Source organism: Cephus cinctus, unplaced genomic scaffold (assembly GCF_000341935.2).
Source record: "Cephus cinctus unplaced genomic scaffold, Ccin1 Ccin1_scaffold0722, whole genome shotgun sequence".
Taxonomy (NCBI): domain Eukaryota; kingdom Metazoa; phylum Arthropoda; class Insecta; order Hymenoptera; family Cephidae; genus Cephus; species Cephus cinctus.
In genome coordinates this window covers 30,055-50,694 of record NW_014333339.1, presented here as the reverse complement: position 1 = coordinate 50,694, position 20,640 = coordinate 30,055, and the positions used below count along the sequence as shown (strand labels likewise).

At 42.2% G+C, this 20,640-nt stretch overlaps 1 protein-coding gene across 3 annotated transcripts in view; it reads right to left on the bottom strand.

The window, feature by feature from the left end:
* Window positions 1-8,854: 8,854 nt before the first annotated feature.
* Window positions 8,855-20,640, bottom strand: part of LOC107270317 (transcription initiation factor TFIID subunit 6) — a 41,818-nt gene continuing 30,032 nt past the window's right edge. For 2 of the 3 annotated variants that reach the window (XM_015745218.2, XM_015745219.2), the window contains exons 8-9: window positions 9,172-9,494; window positions 8,855-9,087 (exon numbers count right to left, since the gene is read on the bottom strand). In XM_015745218.2, the coding sequence (XP_015600704.1) occupies window positions 9,007-9,087; window positions 9,172-9,494 (404 nt within the window). In that variant the 3' untranslated portion in view covers window positions 8,855-9,006. The remainder of the gene's footprint in view (window positions 9,088-9,171; window positions 9,495-20,640) is intronic. The other variant, XM_015745221.2, reaches the window with a different exon arrangement.

The window sequence follows — 20,640 nt, the reverse complement described above, 5'->3', positions numbered from 1 at the left end:
TCTGGCGAGCCGACAGGCCGTCCGTTTTTTATAATCTTAATTATGGAATCTTTAGAGATACAATAACCAAGGATTGTTTCTATATTTCGCCATGGTGTCGGTGAGGTGTCTCCTTTGTTTCCATAATATTGGCGAGTGGAATGTGCCGCGTCGCAACGTGGCCATTCCGTCGCTTCTGACGTAGGCGCGTTTCCAAATCTATATTATGGTTTACAACACTACGTACGTGCAGTGCTTCAAAAGTAACTCTTATGTACCAAGCCATAGGGCACGCATCACAAAAGTTTTCGAGAAAAAGCAACTTGAAAATTTGCGTATAATGTTACAGTCTTAGCAATACATAAGTATTCACAACCGAAAGCGTGGTGTAGTGTGCAGCGTGTCAGCTTCATAAGCGCGAGATCGCTGGTTCGAGTCACGTTGCTGTATCGTTTTTTTTTGTAATGGTTTATTTATTCTATATTAATGTAATAATATTATGTTTTATTTATATTACAATTTATAATCACAGATCAAACAGGTAATGTTGAAATTTAATCTTATGTTAATAATTTAATACCTTTTTTGATATATTTTTAAATCCTATGTTAATATATATTTACTATTTTTTCAGGCTGCCAGTATCAATCGACGTTCAACCGAACTCTTGCCGATACTGGCAGCCTGAAAAAATAGATAATATATATTAACATAAGATTAAATTTCAAAATTACCTGTCTGATCTGTGATTATAAATTGTAATATAAATAAAACATAATATAATTACATTAATATTGAATAAATAAACCATTAAAAAAAACGATACAGCAACGTGACTCGCATTAGCGATCTCGCGCTTATGAAGCTGACGCGCTGCACACTACACTACGCTTTCGGTTGTGAATACTTATGTACTCCTAAGACTGTAACATTATACGCAAATTTTCAAGTTGCTTTTTCTCGAAAACTTTTGGTAAGCGAGCCCTATGGCTTGGTACATAACAGTTAATTTTGAAGCACTGCACGTATGTACAATCTCAGCCAAATCGGGGAGGGGAACGTCTGACCCTCGCCTTGTAAGATGTAGACGGGTGGATCCCTCGTTGTATGTACCTAGGCGTACGATTTTAAAAATTTCTCCAGTCCAACCCCACTCGTAACCTTTCGGAAAAGGGTTCCTAACGCTACTGATGCGTACCTGGTCACGGATACCGTATTTAGGGATACGCGAGCTCGCTGTGGCGTATCGCATGGACAGGTTCATCATGCCGTAGCGGCATTATACATGGTTACGTCGACTGGACGCATTCTTATCACAGAGTGGCGTGTCCTGTTGTACGATTCCACGAGGCTCTGAAGAATATCTATGTACCGCCGCGTGTTTCTATGTGTAAAGTAACGCCACATACGCTCCTTCAGTACGATTGTAACGTTCGACGACAGCTGCCTTTACGTCGGTGCACGGTATCCACGCTTTCGTGGGGGATGAGAACCATCTCTTTCGCATGTTACATCTCGCTCTCTCTTTCTCTCTCTACGCGGTGTATATCCTATCCACGTCCCCCTATAAGTTTTGATATGACGGTGCCCAGTATGGGTGCTAGCAGAAGAGGTAGAAAACCGCCGCTCTGAACGATAAGGCGCTTTCTATTTTTGACGGCTGAACCCGGTCTGGATAAACGTCTCATCAGCGGTGCGTGTTTTCGTAAGCGACGTTTCTGAGTCGGCTTGAGAGGTACGTTGCCGCGCAGAATATTCAGAGCCCATTCGCATATATAGTTGACGAGCCGTGGGTCGGCCGCTCGTAACAAAACGCTGCGTTGTTTGCTATCCAGGTGGCAAATAGTCTTTAACACTGTGGCGTGCTTATGCCATATACAGCAGCGTGCGCTGGATACCATTACAACCGAATGACTGGTACATCTCAATCGGTGTACCCGCCCTTTCTACCCTTTCGCGGTACGTACACGTAGTGGAACGGGTCCGAAGGAAAGACGCACGTGCGAAAGTGGCAGTTATCGGGGGTTGATTGCTTCAAATCGAGTAGTAAATATCCGTGCGGTTGGGCCGTGGCATCGCGGTAGACTTCCTGTACGAAGCGCGGATTTTCAGGAAACACCTGTCTCGCCACATGCTGTATCTGCGCTCTGTCGCGCGGATTTTTAAATACAACGATGTAGTTGGCGTTCAACGAGATATCGCGCTGTCCGGACCCCTGATGAAAGAGATTCTGCGTAATGAAGATAACGCTGATGATCTTATGATGGCTGCCTTTGATAAAAAGGTCGACCACCGTGTTATTGGACGATTCCCTCATGAGATCGTCGATGATGATGAGTTTCGAGCACGGGTCGTTGCGGTAATCGGTGTTCTGCGACAGTCCCTCGTGAAATTATATAGCGCTCCCGTACTCCCTGTACCGCTCCTGCCACTCTGCATAGCAAAAGAGAACGCGCGTGAAGCGCACGTCACTCATGTCCTCGATGAACCGTAGGAATTGCTTTACGAAAAACGTCTTCCCGCACCCCGTTAGCCCGCAGACCATCGACGTCCACGGGTGCTTCCACCGCGTGTCCATTATGCAAAATGAGGCTATTTGGCAGTGCTCTTTACGAATATACTGTTAAAGAGTCTACTGGATTTTACACACACCTCCCTTCCATCGCGGGGCCTAGCCGCGGCGGGCGTGCGACACGCGTGAGGCTCGTACGTCGCGCACGCGTGCTAGCTCTTATCTGTGACGCTGCTAGCCCCTCGTCCGGGTGAGCTCATCGTGCACCTGTGAGCTAATCGCCGGCATGTATGTGTGTCAGCCGTATCGCTAGCCATCGTGCACGGCTAGCATGTCCGAAGCGTCGCTGAAAAAAAAAATAACGTGGTCGGGTTGGTAGAGCCTTCGGGAATAGATCGATAAGAGATTTTTGTTTTTCAAATAAATACACTCTATTATTATTAGTATCATTTTACAGGGGGCATATATACATTTATACAAGTTTTTTTTTTGGTGTAATATTAACTACGTAAATCCGTATAGTAGAGATCCGAAACGATCGTCGCGCCGCCGTTTTTGAAACTATTGTAAACCATAATATAGATTTGGAAATGCGCTTACGTCAGAAGCGACGGAATGGCCACGCTGCGACGCGGCACATTCCACTCGCCAATATTATGGAAACAAAGGAAACACATCACCGAGACCTAGGCGAAATATAGAAACAATCCTTGGTTATTGTATCTCTAAAAATTCCATAATTAAGATATAAAAAGCGGACGGCCTGTCGGCACGTCAGACAAAGTAGAGAGCTAAGAGTGAAGTGTTACTACGGTAACTTAATCAAAGTAGTAACCTCCAGCCTCGTGATTTCGTACTCACCACGTTTACGGTTTATTTCTAATAGTGTATTCTAACGTAACTTGTTTTGTTTCAAATAAATCTTTTACTTGTTATCGAGAGTTAAGTTCCAACTTTTTACTAGGGCAACGAATCCCAAAGTACTTGACCCCCGAAAACCCTTTCCGGCAGTCAAATCCGTGAATCCAGTATTTGGGCTCACAACAAAACTCTGTCGGTTTACACGTTTTTGATTCTAGACGCGTCACTACGTCGTGAAACGGAGTACGACGTATCGCGTCATAGTGTAAAACGATAGGCTCGCTGGTCTCTCCCGTTACAGAAGAGCGTATCCAGTTGTAATTAATGGCTAGACTCGTCGCGTGGTTGATCGTGATACCTTTGACCTTACAGACCTCAGTGTACCGTCTGGCTTGCGCACCCGGTACGCTTAAAACTTCGGGCCTCCCGAGACAAACGACGTGATATAACTACCAGCACCGTATGGCTCCAGCTCGTCTGTTAAATCGCCCAAAAGACTGCCGAGCGGCGGCTCGTAGGCGTTATCGGCGTGACGACCACCCGATACGTATATACACGAGTCGGTGTCGTAATACAGAACGCGTCTATCTAATACCTCGAGGTAGTCGTAAAATTTCAGACGCCCCTGAGCTGCGGTATAAGCTATAACAACGTTTAAGCTATAAGCTATAACAAAATATAAGCTATAACAACGTTTGTGTACGCTGTGGGTATCAACGATTCGTTCGTACTACTCGTACTGACGTAGAGCATCTCGTCATATACGGGCAGAATACCTGTAATCTCGACCTCCGAACACGTAAGCCGACTCACGAGCTTTTGACGAGTCGTTACAATATTCTTCTTAGGTAGAATTTCGCGTTGCCCAAATTCGCCCCAAAAGGAATTCAAACATAATTTTGCGACTGACCGCAGACCGGGATTTGATTTTATATTACCAGGGTCTAGACGAATACCCTCGACCCGATCGTACTCCTCTATATATAACTTCTTGGCTTCGTCGTACTTGCCACACTCGCGCAGCCAGCCGCTAGCTTCCTGCTTAATCTTTAGGAACGTATTTATGTAATCGGCAAAGTGACCGCCAGCCCACGTCGTCGGATCGTATTGGGTAATCTCGTATTGCCATATTTCGCATATGATCGTTATTTGATACCCTTTACGTTCGGCGCGCCTGACTTCGTCCACAACCCAGGTCCCTTCGAATACTCTATCCGCGGGATTCTCGGGAGGGCACGACCCCTGTAGCGTGGCCTCTGCACAGGAACGACACAAGGCAAAGAGCAGTTTACCGTGCATACGCACCGGTAACACGGGATGATACAGATCTCGCGGTGGTAATACGGTTTTAGGTTTTGGTTACGGTTACAGTTACGGTTACGGTTACAGTTTAGGTTACGGTTTTTGCCTCGTAGGCAAAACGCACACTTAATCAAGCCCTCCACGTTATCGATGTTGTTGCGATCACCCGTTAGTTCGGGACAGTCATCGCCCACGTACACTGTAGGGCGATGTACAGGGAATTTCCCCGTTTTCGAAATGAAGGTGTAGAACGAGCACACATCTACGTAGTGTATCCTTTCAGACCCCTCGACTTCGTAAAAACTGACAGTGTTCCCTGTACGACCACCGAAGAAAGCATCACGGGGTTCGAGCGGTGTCTGCGATACCAGCGGGTTCTCATTCAGCGATCTGTATAAATCGGCCTGTTCAGGATCGTTTATCCAGCGGTCGAATTCACACTCCCAAATTTCAGTCAGCTCGTAACCTAGATACCGAATCTTATCATTCGTTGCCTGCGTTCTCTCGAAACGCGCATCCATGGATCCACCCGTGTGTAGACGACTATCTCTGTTTATGCGACAGCATTTTAGGCAACCGTGCCAGAAACAACCCTGAAACTGAAATACGTGTCGCAGGCCTGTGTCGGTGTCCAGGTAGTAACCGTCGACGGGTGTACCCTCCGGTAGATGATACTCCCGAGTGCGCCCTGCGTGAACTATAACACAGCCAAAACGATGCTCCAGCGAAAGAAGCCATAAGACAGCCTTACGCGATTGTTTCTCGCTGTACCGATATCCACCCGGCGGCAAAACAGCTATCTGCTCGTCCCGCAAAAAGTTTTTCCGAAAAACTCTCGAACACGCCGAGGCTATGGTGATGCTCTCCGAGAAAGGGCAAACGTTGCCGTGCTGAAGAAACGTCTGATCTACAGTAATCTATAAACTCGGTTCGAAAGTTAAACACGTATCCCGCAGAGCAATGCTCGTTATACCACGCTAAAAATTGGTTACGCTGAGCCGACGACATAATATTGGGCGAATAAAATTCGAGCGCCGGTAGCGGACCGATATTATGCTGATTCTCAGGTGTATTGAACAGATGCGGGAAGACACCCTTTTGTTTCAAATTAACCGCATCCATGAGGCCGAAGGCTTTTGGTAGTGCACTCAGCGATATATGAAAATAATTAAGACTGTCTATGAAAGTTACACGACTCGTCTTCATCATTATGATGCTCGTACCGCTGAGTAGTAGCGTCGGCGGCTTTAGGCTTTTTCTTTTACGCTTCACGATATGTTGTAGTACAAATTGCGCGTCGAAACCCTTGGCGTTATGCGCCACTCAAATCACACGCTAAAATGATTTTCTTTTAGGATCGCACGCGAAATCTAAAAACTGCCTTACGGCACCCTCTTCGAAGATGTACTCGCGTACACCGCAAGACGGGCATACCCTCGCGAGATCTGTATCATTTATGCATGCTGTACACACTTGCTGAACGACGCACTAGTTTGGTGTGTGGATACGCACCGGGTCGTCACCGGGCAGCTTCTATATCTACTGTGTTTCAAAATCATAGAAAATGTACAGAATATTTTTTTTAGCGGTAGTCTTTTTTATCGGTCTGACATAACACCTATGTCCAACGTCATTAACACTCCTGCAGACGCTGCAATACACCTTATCGAAAGAGTGCTTACGAGACGTTTCTTGAAGAGGCCTAAGACACTGCGGACAGCTGCGAACGGCCTGGCACACGCTCTTTTCTTTTCTCTTCTGTTTACTAATCAGCGTATTTATATGATTATCGAAACAGATTTGACCAAAGAAGTACCTATGGCACTCGCGACAATAAAATGTAGGGAGACTCGAATCGCAGGGCGGTTTTCCGAAACATCTAGCGCATTTGTGGGGGCACTTGTGCTCTGCCACGTGCGTGTAAGATTTGTTACATATTATGCAAAAACCACGACTACCGACCGCACCCCGCATATTTAAAATAGGTTGATAATGCTGCGAATTATTATAATACAGAATGCAGAGCGTTTGCCGTGGTTTCCCTGAACCGTACGCGCTATCGACTATCTGCGATCCGTCGTACAGTGGTTTCTCACCGCTGCCTATACTGTCGAACTCGTAAACAACAATGGCTATACCATCCGGAGCAAGGTACCTTTGAAATTGATCAATTTCCGGAATACCGCAACCGTCAGGCGGTATGTCTACACAAGCGTTTGTCACAAGCTCGAGAGCTAACTGTTTTTGAAATTTACCCCGTTGACGGGGTACCTCTCCGGGATAACATGGTAATGAGTATACTAAAAGTAATAGTAACGTAATGAGCTTCACCAATGAAGGTAAGAGAGAGGTAAGAGAGAGGTATGATTGGTTGCTGAGATGAGTTCCTGAAGAAAAGAGAGGTAAATAATCCATTTAAAAAAAAAAGGTCCTTGTCCTGGCCGCTATGGTAGGCACTGACACTCGTGTAGCGGTTGCTATGCACAAGGACACTGATTTCAAAAAGGGGTAGAATTTGTCGTGATACGCAGGTTGGTTTTCCTACTCGGCCCTAAGGCGGGGAAGACAAGATAGGCCCTAACGTATCTTGGCTAACACAACGGGTTTGCACTAAGTTCGCCTTTGATTCGAAATTTAATGAGAGCAAACATGTGACTTGTTCAGATGAGGCTCCTAGGTAGACTGACTATTTCGCTGCTCGGTTCCAGTTCGAAGAGCGTCTGAACCCAGAGAAGGGATGGAAAACTGCCGATTCGGTGGATTCTGGAATCGTGGGACCACCGCGGATTGCTCTTGGTTCTCGCGGTCTTGTCACGTTAGCGGCACGTAGTTTGGGGTTCATGGTCCTGAAATTCTCTGGTTCTTGCAAAGCCAAGCCCCTCTCTCTTTCTCGCACCCACTGATGAGCACTAGTGGGAACATTTCGTACGTTATACTACGGCGGAGCTAGGTGCGCGTAAGGGCCGATTACAATAAATGTTGCTCGCAAAACAAATAGGGTACAGGGTATTTGGTGGGCATCCGGGGGTGCAGTTGCGTCGAACATAACTCGATTGCATAAGGTATAGCCTTTCTTGATTGAAGATATTGTTATCTTATTTTACTAATTGATGGTCTGCTAAATATTATTAACCCGTAATATAATAATTGTGAAATATTTAACTGTTTACAGAATGCGACTAATGTTTGAAATATATCTTTAATAAAAAAATCTTCGTTCTAATGTTAATCACCTGTCTGTTACAAATGTATGACAATTTTATTATGAAAGACTGTTAATAAATACCTTCATTTTGTTCCGAGATTTAATTTTTGTTATATTTATGCATTTTAAAATATGACACACTAGTAATGTTCTTGTGAGCATTATATAATCTTCTATCCATGAGATACACTTCGTAGTATGAAGCTCAATAATTGTTCTATGCCAACAACAAAAAACCCTAAATATTCAAAAGTGGGAACTTTGGATATCGTAGACATCTTATGAATATCCTATGAATATCAAATGCTGTATGAGAACATCTGTCTGTTTAGACAGAGGACTGTTTAGACAGTTTAGACTTAGAGGACAGAAAGACAATATATTGGGTCTAAATCGGCTCAAGATATTCACTAAGTTATTCATTAATCATGACTATAACTTTCTGCTATGAAATTTAAAAGATCTCGTCAAAAAATACGTTGGCTCTGTAAGGGTTAAGCAACGTTATGTGGTTGAGACTTCGCATTTTTATTTAAAGCTCCGCAATCGGTTGAAAGTAAAAACCCGTTAGCTGACGTTATATCTAGTAAGTATCTGCAGCTAGCTTCAGTGTCTTCGCTGTATCCAAACAACAAAAGCGGGGAAGAAAACTCAGAATAGCTCATACTTGTCATTTCTGTCTTTTACTAGGTCTAGTTAAAAATTAGGCAAGTTTACCTAAAATGAACGTCACTTTCATAATTTACTTTTGTTCCGCTAAGTCAAAATGATTATCGATTTATAATATACATTAATAGGATACACTCATTTTAAGACCCTTGTATAGCATGCAAATAATATTAAAACCGAAAATAACCTCCTTCACGTAATTGTTACTAAACAAAATATACTGTATTCTATACCTGCATTTTTCTTATTGTCGTACATGCTAATGGTTGTTATTATTAAATAAAACTCTTTGTAATGCATACAAAAATATTTTTTTACACTAAAACTTGTTAGAAATGATTTATTCCTTTTCCAATATGAATCCACTAAGACAATGTTAATTAACTGTACATTATTGGAATATGTCATTTACGTAAAAATTATACTAATTTACGTAACTAGCATATCAGCAAAGTAATTCATTGAATAACCGAGAAGTTTATTGAAACGAATGTTCTTCCATTGGGCTCAGTGAGCGCTCAATACTTTGTTGTGTAGAGAAAACATTTTGTGACTTTGCCTATAAGAGTAAAACATAGACAAATTAATTAAGAAAGTTTTTGATAGTAATCTTTATTAGATTTTTTCTGAGAGAAAATATTACCTGTGAGATCGTAGTTGTATTAGTGTGATTGTTGGTTGCCATACAAACAACTACTAACTTTGGGGCGGAATTTGATATATGCTGCTTTTGTTGACCAGTGGAACCTTGTGCAAATTTTATTTGCTGTTGGTGTTGCTGTTGAGATTGCTGTAGAGGATTAGGATTTGTAGTGGGAGTCGTTGGAGTCTGCGATCGTGACTGCAGAATGACAAATTTTTGCCCTCCTGTGGTAGTACTTCCACCCGTACCTCTACTCGTTCCCAACATTATAGTGCGTCCTGTTTGTTGTTGACCTGGGCTGCCACCCGTTACTGAAATATTTTCTAATCAGGAAATTGTTTAGTGACAGCTATCTATATACAATCAATCAAATATTATTCAGACACATGAAACATCATAATATTAAAGCTAAAAAATTGTTTTAACTAGCCATGATCGCATAAAACATGAAAGAATATCTGATGCAATAGCCATCGCCAAAAAACAGTGGGTGTGAGCTTGTGCGCAGGCTGCAAATATCTGTATTATAAATTTCTACAGGTTATGGCTGTGTGGTGGGAGATACAGTCTTGTAAGGCAAAAGTTAGCTGCTTTAGACGAGTCACACGATTAATAATTGTTTTACGGTTTAAGCGCCAAGTACATTCGTTTACAGACTATTGAAACGCCACACTCGTAGCTCTTCACTTTATTGATTTAAAATTAGAAAATCGCAAATTAAAATACTCAGGTGTCGAAGTTTCCCTAATAAGTAGAGGAGAAGGACTGACGATAAGCCATGAGTCAGAGACGAACTAACAATAAGAATTGGTAGGAAAACGTTATTCGCCCTCATAATGTTGCATCGCGCCATTATGGGCAGGCTATGAACAAATGCACTTGACGCTTGGACTGAAAAACGATTCCTTATCGCGTGATCCGTCTGAAACAGCTAACTTTTGCCATACACGATTGTACTTTCTACCACGCAGTTATAGCCCGTGGAAATCCTTCTTAATCATTCTCCATTTAAAAACCATTGGGAATTTCGACAAACGCTTTGTGGGAGGATATTCAGCAGGGTACCACGTCCCGTGGGCATTATATCCGCGACATTATATCCGCGACATTAAATCTGCGCGACAGTATATCCATGGCGTTATATCTACGACAGTATATCTGTAGTTCATTGTATTATTTGTTTTTGAATGTATATACAGGGTGTTCGTTATGAAACGCACTGTAGTAACATCGTTGCATTCCTTGTCAAATTCCAAAGAATACGTGTATTTTCATTTTTTATTTCATATATCAAAATTTCGAGATAATCAAGGTTGAAGTTGCAGTAATGCGACAAATCAGAACGCGTTTAAACAGAGCGTAGATGACGTCGCGAGCCAGCCCGTAAGGCCTGCTTACAGGAGGCCAATAACACTAAGATTATCGTCTCTTGTATCTTACTCAATTACATGCAGATTTTTTTGATTTTTTAAATGCCTTTTTAGTCTCATATGAGACTAATTTCAGCTGATCTTTATTTATACATCTTTGTACATTGATAAGTTGTTCTTATACATAATAGTTTACATGAATATTTTTTTTTTTTATATACATGAGTTTTTAAATTTGGAGTTTACAATCTTCAAAGAACTTACATACTATTATACAAGCTACAATATTTGGTTTGGCTATAATAGATTCTATGTTGTACGGTGGAAAAATTTTACATTTTCTGAGATCTTTCAATAGTTTCTTTCTTTGCTCGTTATAAAGAGAGCACTGAAAAATTACATGATTTAAATCTTCGTCGTATGTGTTCTCTTGTGTACTGCATTTACATTTACCATCATTTATTATATGTTTACGAGCTAAGGATACTGCAAGATTATAACGATTGCTGCGCATTCGATTAATTGTTACAATAATTTTTCTACTAAGTTTTGATTTGTGGAACCAAGGCTTTTGTTTCTTTGTGTAATAATTTTTGAAGTATATAATGCCTTTTTCGAGACCAACAATTTCAAGAGATTGACAATTTTTGAAATGCATGTCCTGTTTAAAGTATGAAGTAAGATCTGTGAAGGGTATAGTATTAATGTTTGTCTCTTGAAGCTCGCACGCTGCCTTGGCGCACAAATCAGCACCCTCGTTTCCAATTATTCCTATATGAGAGGGTATCCAGAACAGTTGGATTGTTTTGTTACTACTATCTTGGTGAAATTTATTGAACTTAAATTTAATTTGTAGGATATAATCATTGATTTTAACACTTATTTTGTTTGAGTCTAGACTTTGTAAAACACTAAGAGCATCTGAAAACATAAGGAAGTTTCGATTTGTGTGAGCCAAGGCAACGTCAAACGCATTGTTAAGAGCAATGCATTCTGCATATACACTGACGCTTCTTTATCTATACTCTTAATGATATGTATATCTAGTTCTGGGCATATGCACGCAGATCCTGTATTCATAGATTCATTTGATTTACTACCGTCAGTGTAAATTTTAATTACATCGCTGTTTTGAAAGAAACTATTAAAGAACTCATTTGGATTTTGAGATTTCTTTAGTACATTTCCAAATGTTGAGTTATATGGAATTTGTGTAATAACAGTTTTATAATCATAATCATAAATGTTAAATTCTTTTTTTATATCTAAATTTTTTACATTATTTACAAAAGAATTTATGCATTGAAAAATAATTTTTCGGCGGGTATTGCCCTTTTTTTTACTATATTATAGTATTTGGCAATATTTTGATTTACTACTGTCTCTGTGTTTGAGTGCGTTTTTGCTAGATAGCAATTACATAGATAATTTATTCTTTCTTTGAGAGATATTAGTTTTGATTCTGCTGTGAGTATATTTAAAGGTGTACTAATCCGAAAACCCAATGATGACCTAATTGCTATATTTTGTATTTTTTCAAGTCTAGTTAAAAAATATTCAGTGTCATGCGTATAGATAAACGAACCAAAATCAATTCGTGATCTTACGTAGCTTTTATAGAGAGTTATAAGTGTTTCTGGATTAGAGCCCCAGTATGTACCACAGAGAAACTTTACTATATTTAGCGCTTTTGAACAATTTTTAAATACTAAGTCGAAGTGAGGTTTAAATGACATTTCGAAGTCAAAAAGAACACCCAAAAAACGAGCAGTTGAGATCGATTTTATGACACTATCTCTAACTTTGATTTCGGTCTGACCTGGAATCACACCCATTTTATTGAAAACTAAAAGAACAGTTTTGTGTGAAGCAATGTCAGGTCCTAATCTGTACAAGTTTTTGTCAATTATATTAGTTGCTTTTTGGATGTAGTTTTTGCCCTAGTTAATTGATTTCGTTTTTATATAAATTCCAATATCATCAGCAAATTGTGAGACAATGATATTTTTAGGTAGATTTGAAGTAATTTCAGAGACATAAAAATTGTACAGAACTGGACTAAGAACACCTCCCTGTGGAACTCCTTTGTATACAGTTCTTGTGTCTTCACCCAGGGACACTGTGTGAATGACTCTTTTATGAGAAGTAAAATTAATATATTTTAAAATTTTAGGTGAACAACCAATTTTAGATAATTTTTCAAGAAGTATATCAATATTTACATTATCAAATGCACCTTGTACGTCAATAAGAGAGGCTACGACCATTTTTTTCTCCGCGAATGCTTCGTCTATTTTAAGTGTAAAGTTAACAAGATTGTCTATACATGACTTGCCCTTACGAAAGCCAAACTGGCTATTTGGAATAAGGTTGTGGTGTTCTATCCACCATTCAAGTCTATTTTTGACTAACGTTTCAAAAAGTTTTCCTAGACAAGAAGAAAGGCTAATAGGGCGAACCGATGAGCCATCAGGTTTAGGTCCAAAATGAACAAATGAGTGTGTCCAGTCAGAGGGATAATCATTATATTTATACATTTCATTCAATATGTCAAGCAATAATAGCTTGTATTTTATTGGAAGGTTCTTTATGATCTCAAAATCTATACCATCCAAACCAGGACTAGAGTTTACATTTTTATTTTCAAGCGCTATAATAAATTCAGTAAAATTAAATATTTCATCAAAGAACTCATTGTCGCAACCATCTGGAATCAATTCTGGATTTGTTTCAACCCACGGAAGGTTGATTTTGTCAAGAGCTATAGATATTTTATCGTTTAAATGTAAACTTTCTGTATATGTAGATGGTTTAATTTTCATGACACTATTTTTTAGGATTTTACATTTATCCCAAACATACTTGGGATCTGTTCGAAAGTCTATTGTTGAAGCAAAATTTTTAAAATGTTCTCTTTTTTTAATTTTAAATGTTTTTGTTGCTAAAGCGCATAATCTATTGTAATTTATTAGATCGTCTAATTCGTGTGAGAATTGCCATTTCTTAAATGCTGCGCGCCTCTGTCTTTTTATTTTGTTACAGTCTGCATCCCACCAAGCAACCGGATTTGTTATTTTATCTTTATTAGGAACTTTTTTACGTGTGGGAGTAGAATGTTGAATGGCTTTGACAATGATTTCTTTGATAAAAATGTATTTTTCTACAGAGCTTAATTGCTCATAATCATGTGTAAGAAATTCTTTATAACATTGTTCAAGATAGTTTTGAAATTGATTCCAATCAGTTTTTTTTGTTTTAATTTTAAAAGTCTTTTTAACGTACTTTTCTTTTTTTATGCCAATTTTTATAAAAATTGGGTAGTGATCAGAACCCCAGGGTTCGTCGTGAACTTTACATACAATTTTGTCTGCTAAGTTTTGAGTTGAAAACACAAGATCAATGTTTGATTTAGTGTTATTGCACTTATTTAAATGTGTAAAAGTGTTATCATTATAAAGGAAAAGATCAAATTTATCTATTGAATTTTCTAATTTTTTACCGTTTACGCCTGTTTGATTACAATTCCAGTTTATATGGTGAGCGTTAAAGTCACCTAGTATAACGGAGTAATTATTTGTATTTATATTTCTGAATACCGTGTCCCATTGATCTTGTGTGTGACTTTTACCTGGGGTTCTATAACAAATAATAAAATCAATACAAGGAACAGTATTTTCAATTTTAAAACCGGATATTTCGAATTCAATAGCAGGAGAAATAATATATTTATTTGAAGTAAATTCTAAAGTGTCTTTTATATAAGCAATAATACCTCCACCACGAGAATGTTGTCTATCATGTCGAACTGCCTTGAATCCAGCCAGTTTGAAGTCATCAAGATCGTTTAGCCAGGTTTCAACACAGATAATAATGTCATATTCTTTTTTAAAAGAGTCAATTTCTTTAAATCTAGGGCGAAGACTACGTGTGTTCCAGTAAAAAATTCGTAACATTTGATTAGATAAGTTAATTTCAACTTTATTAGTCATTTTTAAAGAGAATTTTTTTGCGAAAGCTCCTCCTGTTCAGATTCTGAATCAGTAGTATGCTGATTTCTTAGCTTTTTTTTGACATTAGTTAGTTTTCATTTTAACGATTTGTTAACACTTGGGTATATTTGTTCAATCGTTGATATTAGACTAGGAATGTCGTTAGTATATTCTAAGGCTAATGATAGTTGTAGTATACGATTTTTCAATGAATTCTTGAAACTTGTCATAAGTTAGTATGAAATTACTATTATTAAATTTTGCTTCAGCAGGTGAGAGTAGTTCATCTACTTTAAGAGAGTTTGCGTTAACTTTTAAGATTTTTTTAGTTACTTTCTCTTCCAGTTTTGTTTTTTTCAAGATAGGTTTTACGAAGTCTGGAGATTTTTCAATTTTTTTTCTCATCATCTATAGTTATGTCTGAAGCAGATTGAACAGAGCTAGCAGTAGAATTCGTTGAAGGAGGAGCTTGTCTCTTTGGAGCTTTGCTGTTTATGTTTATGCTTGTTTGATTGTTTGAAGAATGAGCTAGAACGTCTTCTTCTGTAACTTCCATTTCAGTCGATTCACTTACGGCAGATTCGCCAACAGCCGCCTTATCTATAGTTTGCGTTTGCTCACAATTTTGTGAACTTAAAGCTACAGAACAGTCTTTGGCTTCGTGTCCAGTTTTGTGACAGATAAAGCATTCTTGGGCGTCCGTGCTAAAGTACAACCAATATTGCGTATTATCAATCTTCATAGAATAGTTTTGTGGTAGTTTAGCCTTGTCCTCTTGTTTTATGTATACTTGACGTCTAAATGATTTCAGATGTGCACGATTTGGCTTCGTTAAGCTTGCGCGAATGTCAACAATGCGTGAAACAAGCTTAATACCTTTGCTTTTCAGTGCTTCAATAATCAAGGCATTTGTAATTATAGGATTGACGTTTGAAATAACGACTCTAACATTCCTTTCGATGTATGGTCTTACTTTTAGGTTTTGTTGCTTAACTTGTATTACTTTATTTATCACTTTTTCAACACTTTGAACACTATCGAGAAAAACACATACACGAGCACCAAATATTCTAGCAATATATTACATTTGACTGACGTCTATATATGCTTCTAGGCCATTTATGTAGTCATCGTTTGAATAGCCTTGAATTGCGTCTATTACTATAGCTTGATTTGATTTTGGGCGTGTTTCAATTGCCGTAGCATTAGCATATGACATTCCTTGAGGTTTTATATTTTCTTCATTTTTCGTGTTTTTTAGGTTTGATTCTTGAGAGGGAAGATGCATTTTTCATGTTTTCATTTTCATTAGTTTGATTTGTTACTTGTGAGTTATTTGAAATAGTATTGGGTTGATTTTTATTCAATAGATCGGTTTGAAAAGCTGCTCCATTTTCAGGAGAGCTTGATGGTACTTGATGCGTTTCAAACTGCAATACAGTTTGAATGCAAACAAGAAGAAGAAAGCGATATTAGCGTAAAACGCTCAAATGAAATAAAATTTCACTTAACACCATGCACAGTAACTTTGTAATACACTAAACGTTGAATACACTCATGTGTAATGTTTACTTTGGAGAGCAACTGTAAACACGTCTACTCGCCTCGGCTGCTCGAGCCGAACTCTATACATGCAGATAAACAGGGACACTACGACGATAATTTAAGTGTTATTGGCCTAGTGTAAGCAGGTCTTGCGGGCTGACTCGCGACGTCATCTACGCTCCGTTTAAACGCGTTCTGATTGGTCGCATTACTGCAACTTCAACCTTGATTATCTCGAAATTTTTATATATGAAATAAAAAATGAAAATACACGTATTCATTAGAATTTGAAAAGGAATGTAACGCTGCTACTACAGTGCGTTTCATAACGAACACCCTGTATAGTAAAGTTAATTTCTATTTGGTATGTAATTGCTGATTTTACTCGGTACTACCGATCGACTATTAGTTATTAGGCTCTGTAATCCATATTGTTGTTGTTTGTTAGGTTAGGTTAGGTCAGGTCAGGTTCCTCCCCAAAGGGCTGCAGCACCTTGTCGTGGTGGGGAGGCTGGTAGTCCTCGCAATGAACCGGAGAGCGATGCCGGCGGGGGCGGTAAAGTAGGGCCACTGAATTCGGCAAAATCGAAGGGGAGCGAAGACGACAAAGGGCAGCCCACAACAAGAAAAATGAAATGGACGAAGAAATTAAGAATTTGGTTACGGAGCAGGGGAGGGAAATCCCAGTTCCGGTCGTCAAGGGCGCTCGAGCGGGCTCTCGGCGACCGTCATCCCGCGACCGTAAGATGGAATGCCTCACGCCGGAGATATCAAGGGCTCTAGAACAGGCCCTAAGGGGAGAAATAGAAGATCCCGTCAACAGAAGGGAATAGATCATAAGATCTCCTCCTTCAGTAGATAGGCGAACTGCAAGCCAGATTGCGGCACTGCGGAATCCGATAAACGTCCGCGCAAAGCGGATACAAGGAGGATGAAGCCAACAGAAATAGCGAAGGCCCAGCGAATGGACATGAAAGGCCGGATACACCCGCCAGCCCAAAGACTCTGCCAAACACGCCGACAGTGGGGGGAGCCGAAACAGCGGAGAAGCCGTGGGTGACGGTCACCCGACGCAGAACGCCAAAAGTGAACACGCCGAAGATCGCCTCCAAAGGAAAGGGACAGGAATAAAAGAAGTAACAGAAGAGATGCCCAAGAGCTTCACCACCTGACGCGATAGTGATCAGGGGTAGCAAGAGCTCCTATTCAGAGATTCTCAGGAAAATGAGAAGCAACATTGACCCGGGAAAGATTGGGGCCAAGGTGGCTGCCGTCTGCCGCATCAGAGAGGGCGATGTCCTACTCGAAATCGAGAAGGGCTGAAGCGGGACAGCGGCACTGCAGGAAGCCATCTGTACCACCCTTGGAGAGGAAGCGACGATACGAACACTCCAGCCGCATACCGTTCTGGAGATCAGAGATATTGATGAAGCTACGGACGAGCAGGAGATACGACTTATACTAGAAACCTACTTCTCGAGCATAGCGGGAGTACTACCGGAGATCACCAACAACTTAAAGCCTGCTTACCGGGGGACACAACTTGCGCTGCTCTGCATACCGACGGAGGCGGGCCGACAAGTTATGAACGGGAGGAAACTCAAAGTAGGATGGGTTTATGCAAGGGTAAGGGTATGTCCGGAGGTAGTTAAATGATACAAGTGGTTGGGGTATGGCCACCGCAGCCACAGCTGCAAACACCCTAAAGACAGAACTGCGACCTACGGAGATGTGACAAGGACGGCCATAAAGCGGCTACCTATGAGGAGACACCGTGGTGCTGCTCGTGTGCGGAGAGGGGACAGAAGACAGGCGCCAATCACTTACTGGACCGCAGACAGTGCTCCGCCTTCAATGAAGAACTGGATAAGGCAAGAAAATGGGTACGTTCCTTCAATTAAATCTTAATAGGTGTCGGGCTGCCCAAGACTTAGTATTCCAAACAGAGAAGGAGGAGAGAGCAGAGGTACTGATACTCTCGAAGCACAATCGGGCCAGGGGCCTCGGGATGTGGTTTGAGTCAGCGACAAACTACAATTAGCGACCACCACGGCATCATCTTCAGGAGAACTGGTGGACCAACTGAGCACTGGAAGCCACCACCAACCACGAGGGGTTGGATCACCAATGAATTAGATAGAGCAAGTTTCAACCGATGCATTAGGTATGAAGCTGCAAAAATCTCCCGCGATCACCCGGAAGATACAGTACCGGCGGCAATGGCTATTAAGCGCGCTTGCGATTCGTCCATGCCACGTAAGACGACTTCGAAAACCCGTAAGTCGGTCTACTGGTGGAATGCGAAAATTACTGAAGTTAGAAGAGCATGCCTGCGCGCGAGGAGAGAGGCCCAACGAAAAACAACCATAGAGCCGATAGACAAAGCCAGACTGACGACAGCATACAAGGATGCGAAGAAGAAACTTGGTCTGGAGATCAAGCGCAGTAAAGAGGCCGCCTGGCGTGAACTGCAGCGGACCGTGGATGCGGACCCCTGGGGACTCCCTTACGGCATCGTCATGAAGCGGTTTGGGAGGGGTCAGGTGCCTGTAACTAGGGACCCCACAGAGCTGCTTGAGATAATACAGGGCCTTTTCCCGAGACACGGGACACGAGCTGACGGGGTAATGGAGAGGGAAGGCGAGGCTCCACCGCCCTTCACGATTAACGAGCTTAGGCTGGCTGCTAAGAACCAGGCCCAGACGGAATATCTAATGAGGTGATCGCTGCGGTGGTTTTGGAGACGCCGGAACTCCTCCTAAGTGCGTACAACGGGTGTCTCAAGAGGAGGGTCTTCTATAGTTAGTGGAAGACTCAACGACTGGTGCTGATTCCAAAAGGGGAAGCCACTGCGTCCAAGGGATACCGGCCACTGTACTTACCTGACACTGCAGGCAAGTTGTTAGAAAAGCTAGTACTGATGAGACTAGACACTGCAATCGGGGAATCGGGAGGGCTTTCCGAGCATCAGCACGGGTTCCGGGGAGGGGGGGGGGCGTTCCACGTTAGACGCTATAAACTCGCTACTGGACGTTGCGAGGAAGGCAAATGAGAAGAGGGGCCGTTTTGCCACGCCCTGCGCCATGACCACCTTGGATGTGCGAAACGACTTTAATTCGGTAAGGTGGGATGCGATCGTCCAGGCGCTGAAGGAGCGAGAGCGTGTCCCCCGGTACCTCGTCGAGATGATCGACAACTATCTCAGCGATAAATGCCTGCTTTATGACACCACGGAGGGAGAAAAATCATACTGTGTTACAGCTGGCGTTCCACAAGGCTCGGTGCTGGGGCCAACCCTTGGAACGTCATATATGATGGACTACAACGGACGCAACTTCCGGAGGAAGTGACGATAGTAGGTTTTGCAGATGACATCGCTATTGTGGCCCAGGCGAGGACACCAGAACTGTTAGAGTTCACTTTGAGCGAAGCAGTGAACATGGTCTTGAACTGGCTCAACCGGGTAGGTTTTGAAATCGCGCCTGCGAAAAGCGAAACGATACTAATCAGCCGCAGACGTACGATTCCGACGCCGAGGATAGTAACAAACGGACAGGAAATCCCAACACGCGACAAGGTCAGATATCTGGGGGTAACTATCTACGCAAAGTTAAACTTCAGTGAACATAGTAAGAACGCGGCCGAAAAGGCTATGATTAAAGCTAAAACGTTAGCTCGATTAATGTCGAACTGCGGAGGCGCAAGACAGGACAGGAGACGGCACGTAGAATGAAAGTCGAACCTGAAGAGCAGCTGGGCGCACGAGGTCATTGATGACATTGTAACGTGGTGCGAACAACAGCACGGGGAGACGGACTACCACCTGACATAGACTCTGACGGGCCATGGATGCTGTGGCAGCTACTCGTACAGGATCGGGAAGGAGAACACGCTGCGTTGTCAGCAGTGCGGAGCCGCAGAGGATGATTTCAGACACACGCTCCTCGTGTGCCAGAAGTGGGCGATGCAGAGAGAGGACCTGGAGAAGATAACAGGAAGACTGACAAGCGAATCCGATATTGGTAAGGCAATGCTGAAAGGGCCGGAAGAATGGGAGGCTGTGAGGCGGTTCGCCCGCCATGTGATGCGCAAGAAAGGTGAGGACGAACGCATTCGCGAGCGCAGTGGCGCGAGACGCGGGTGAGAGGCACAGGTCGATGAGGACCTAAGCAAATGGGGCAGAGCGAAGTAATGCTCGCGCGGTTCCACCCTGCCCTAAGAGCAGGAGGAAGGGTTTTAGTCACTACGAATCTGACACTACCACCACCTGGGGGTGTTTATGGAAGATTTCCCCTCCCCTCCCGAAAAAAAAGGTTAGGTTAGGTTCCAAGACGGATGGGGATCGAGCACCCCCTGAGGGGGAATGGACGACTGTTCTCCCTAAAGAAAAAGAAGAACAAAAAAAGAAGGAAGCCACTGCAGAGGCTGGAACCGCTAAACCGGGTCCCCCACCGGGTCCTGTGCGGACTGCGGCTGCAGGGGGTTCGGGAGGGAGGGACCCACGAGGGGGCGGCACCGGCCAAGGTCGGCCGGCCGGCCCGCTTGCCGCGACCCCCCCCCCCCCC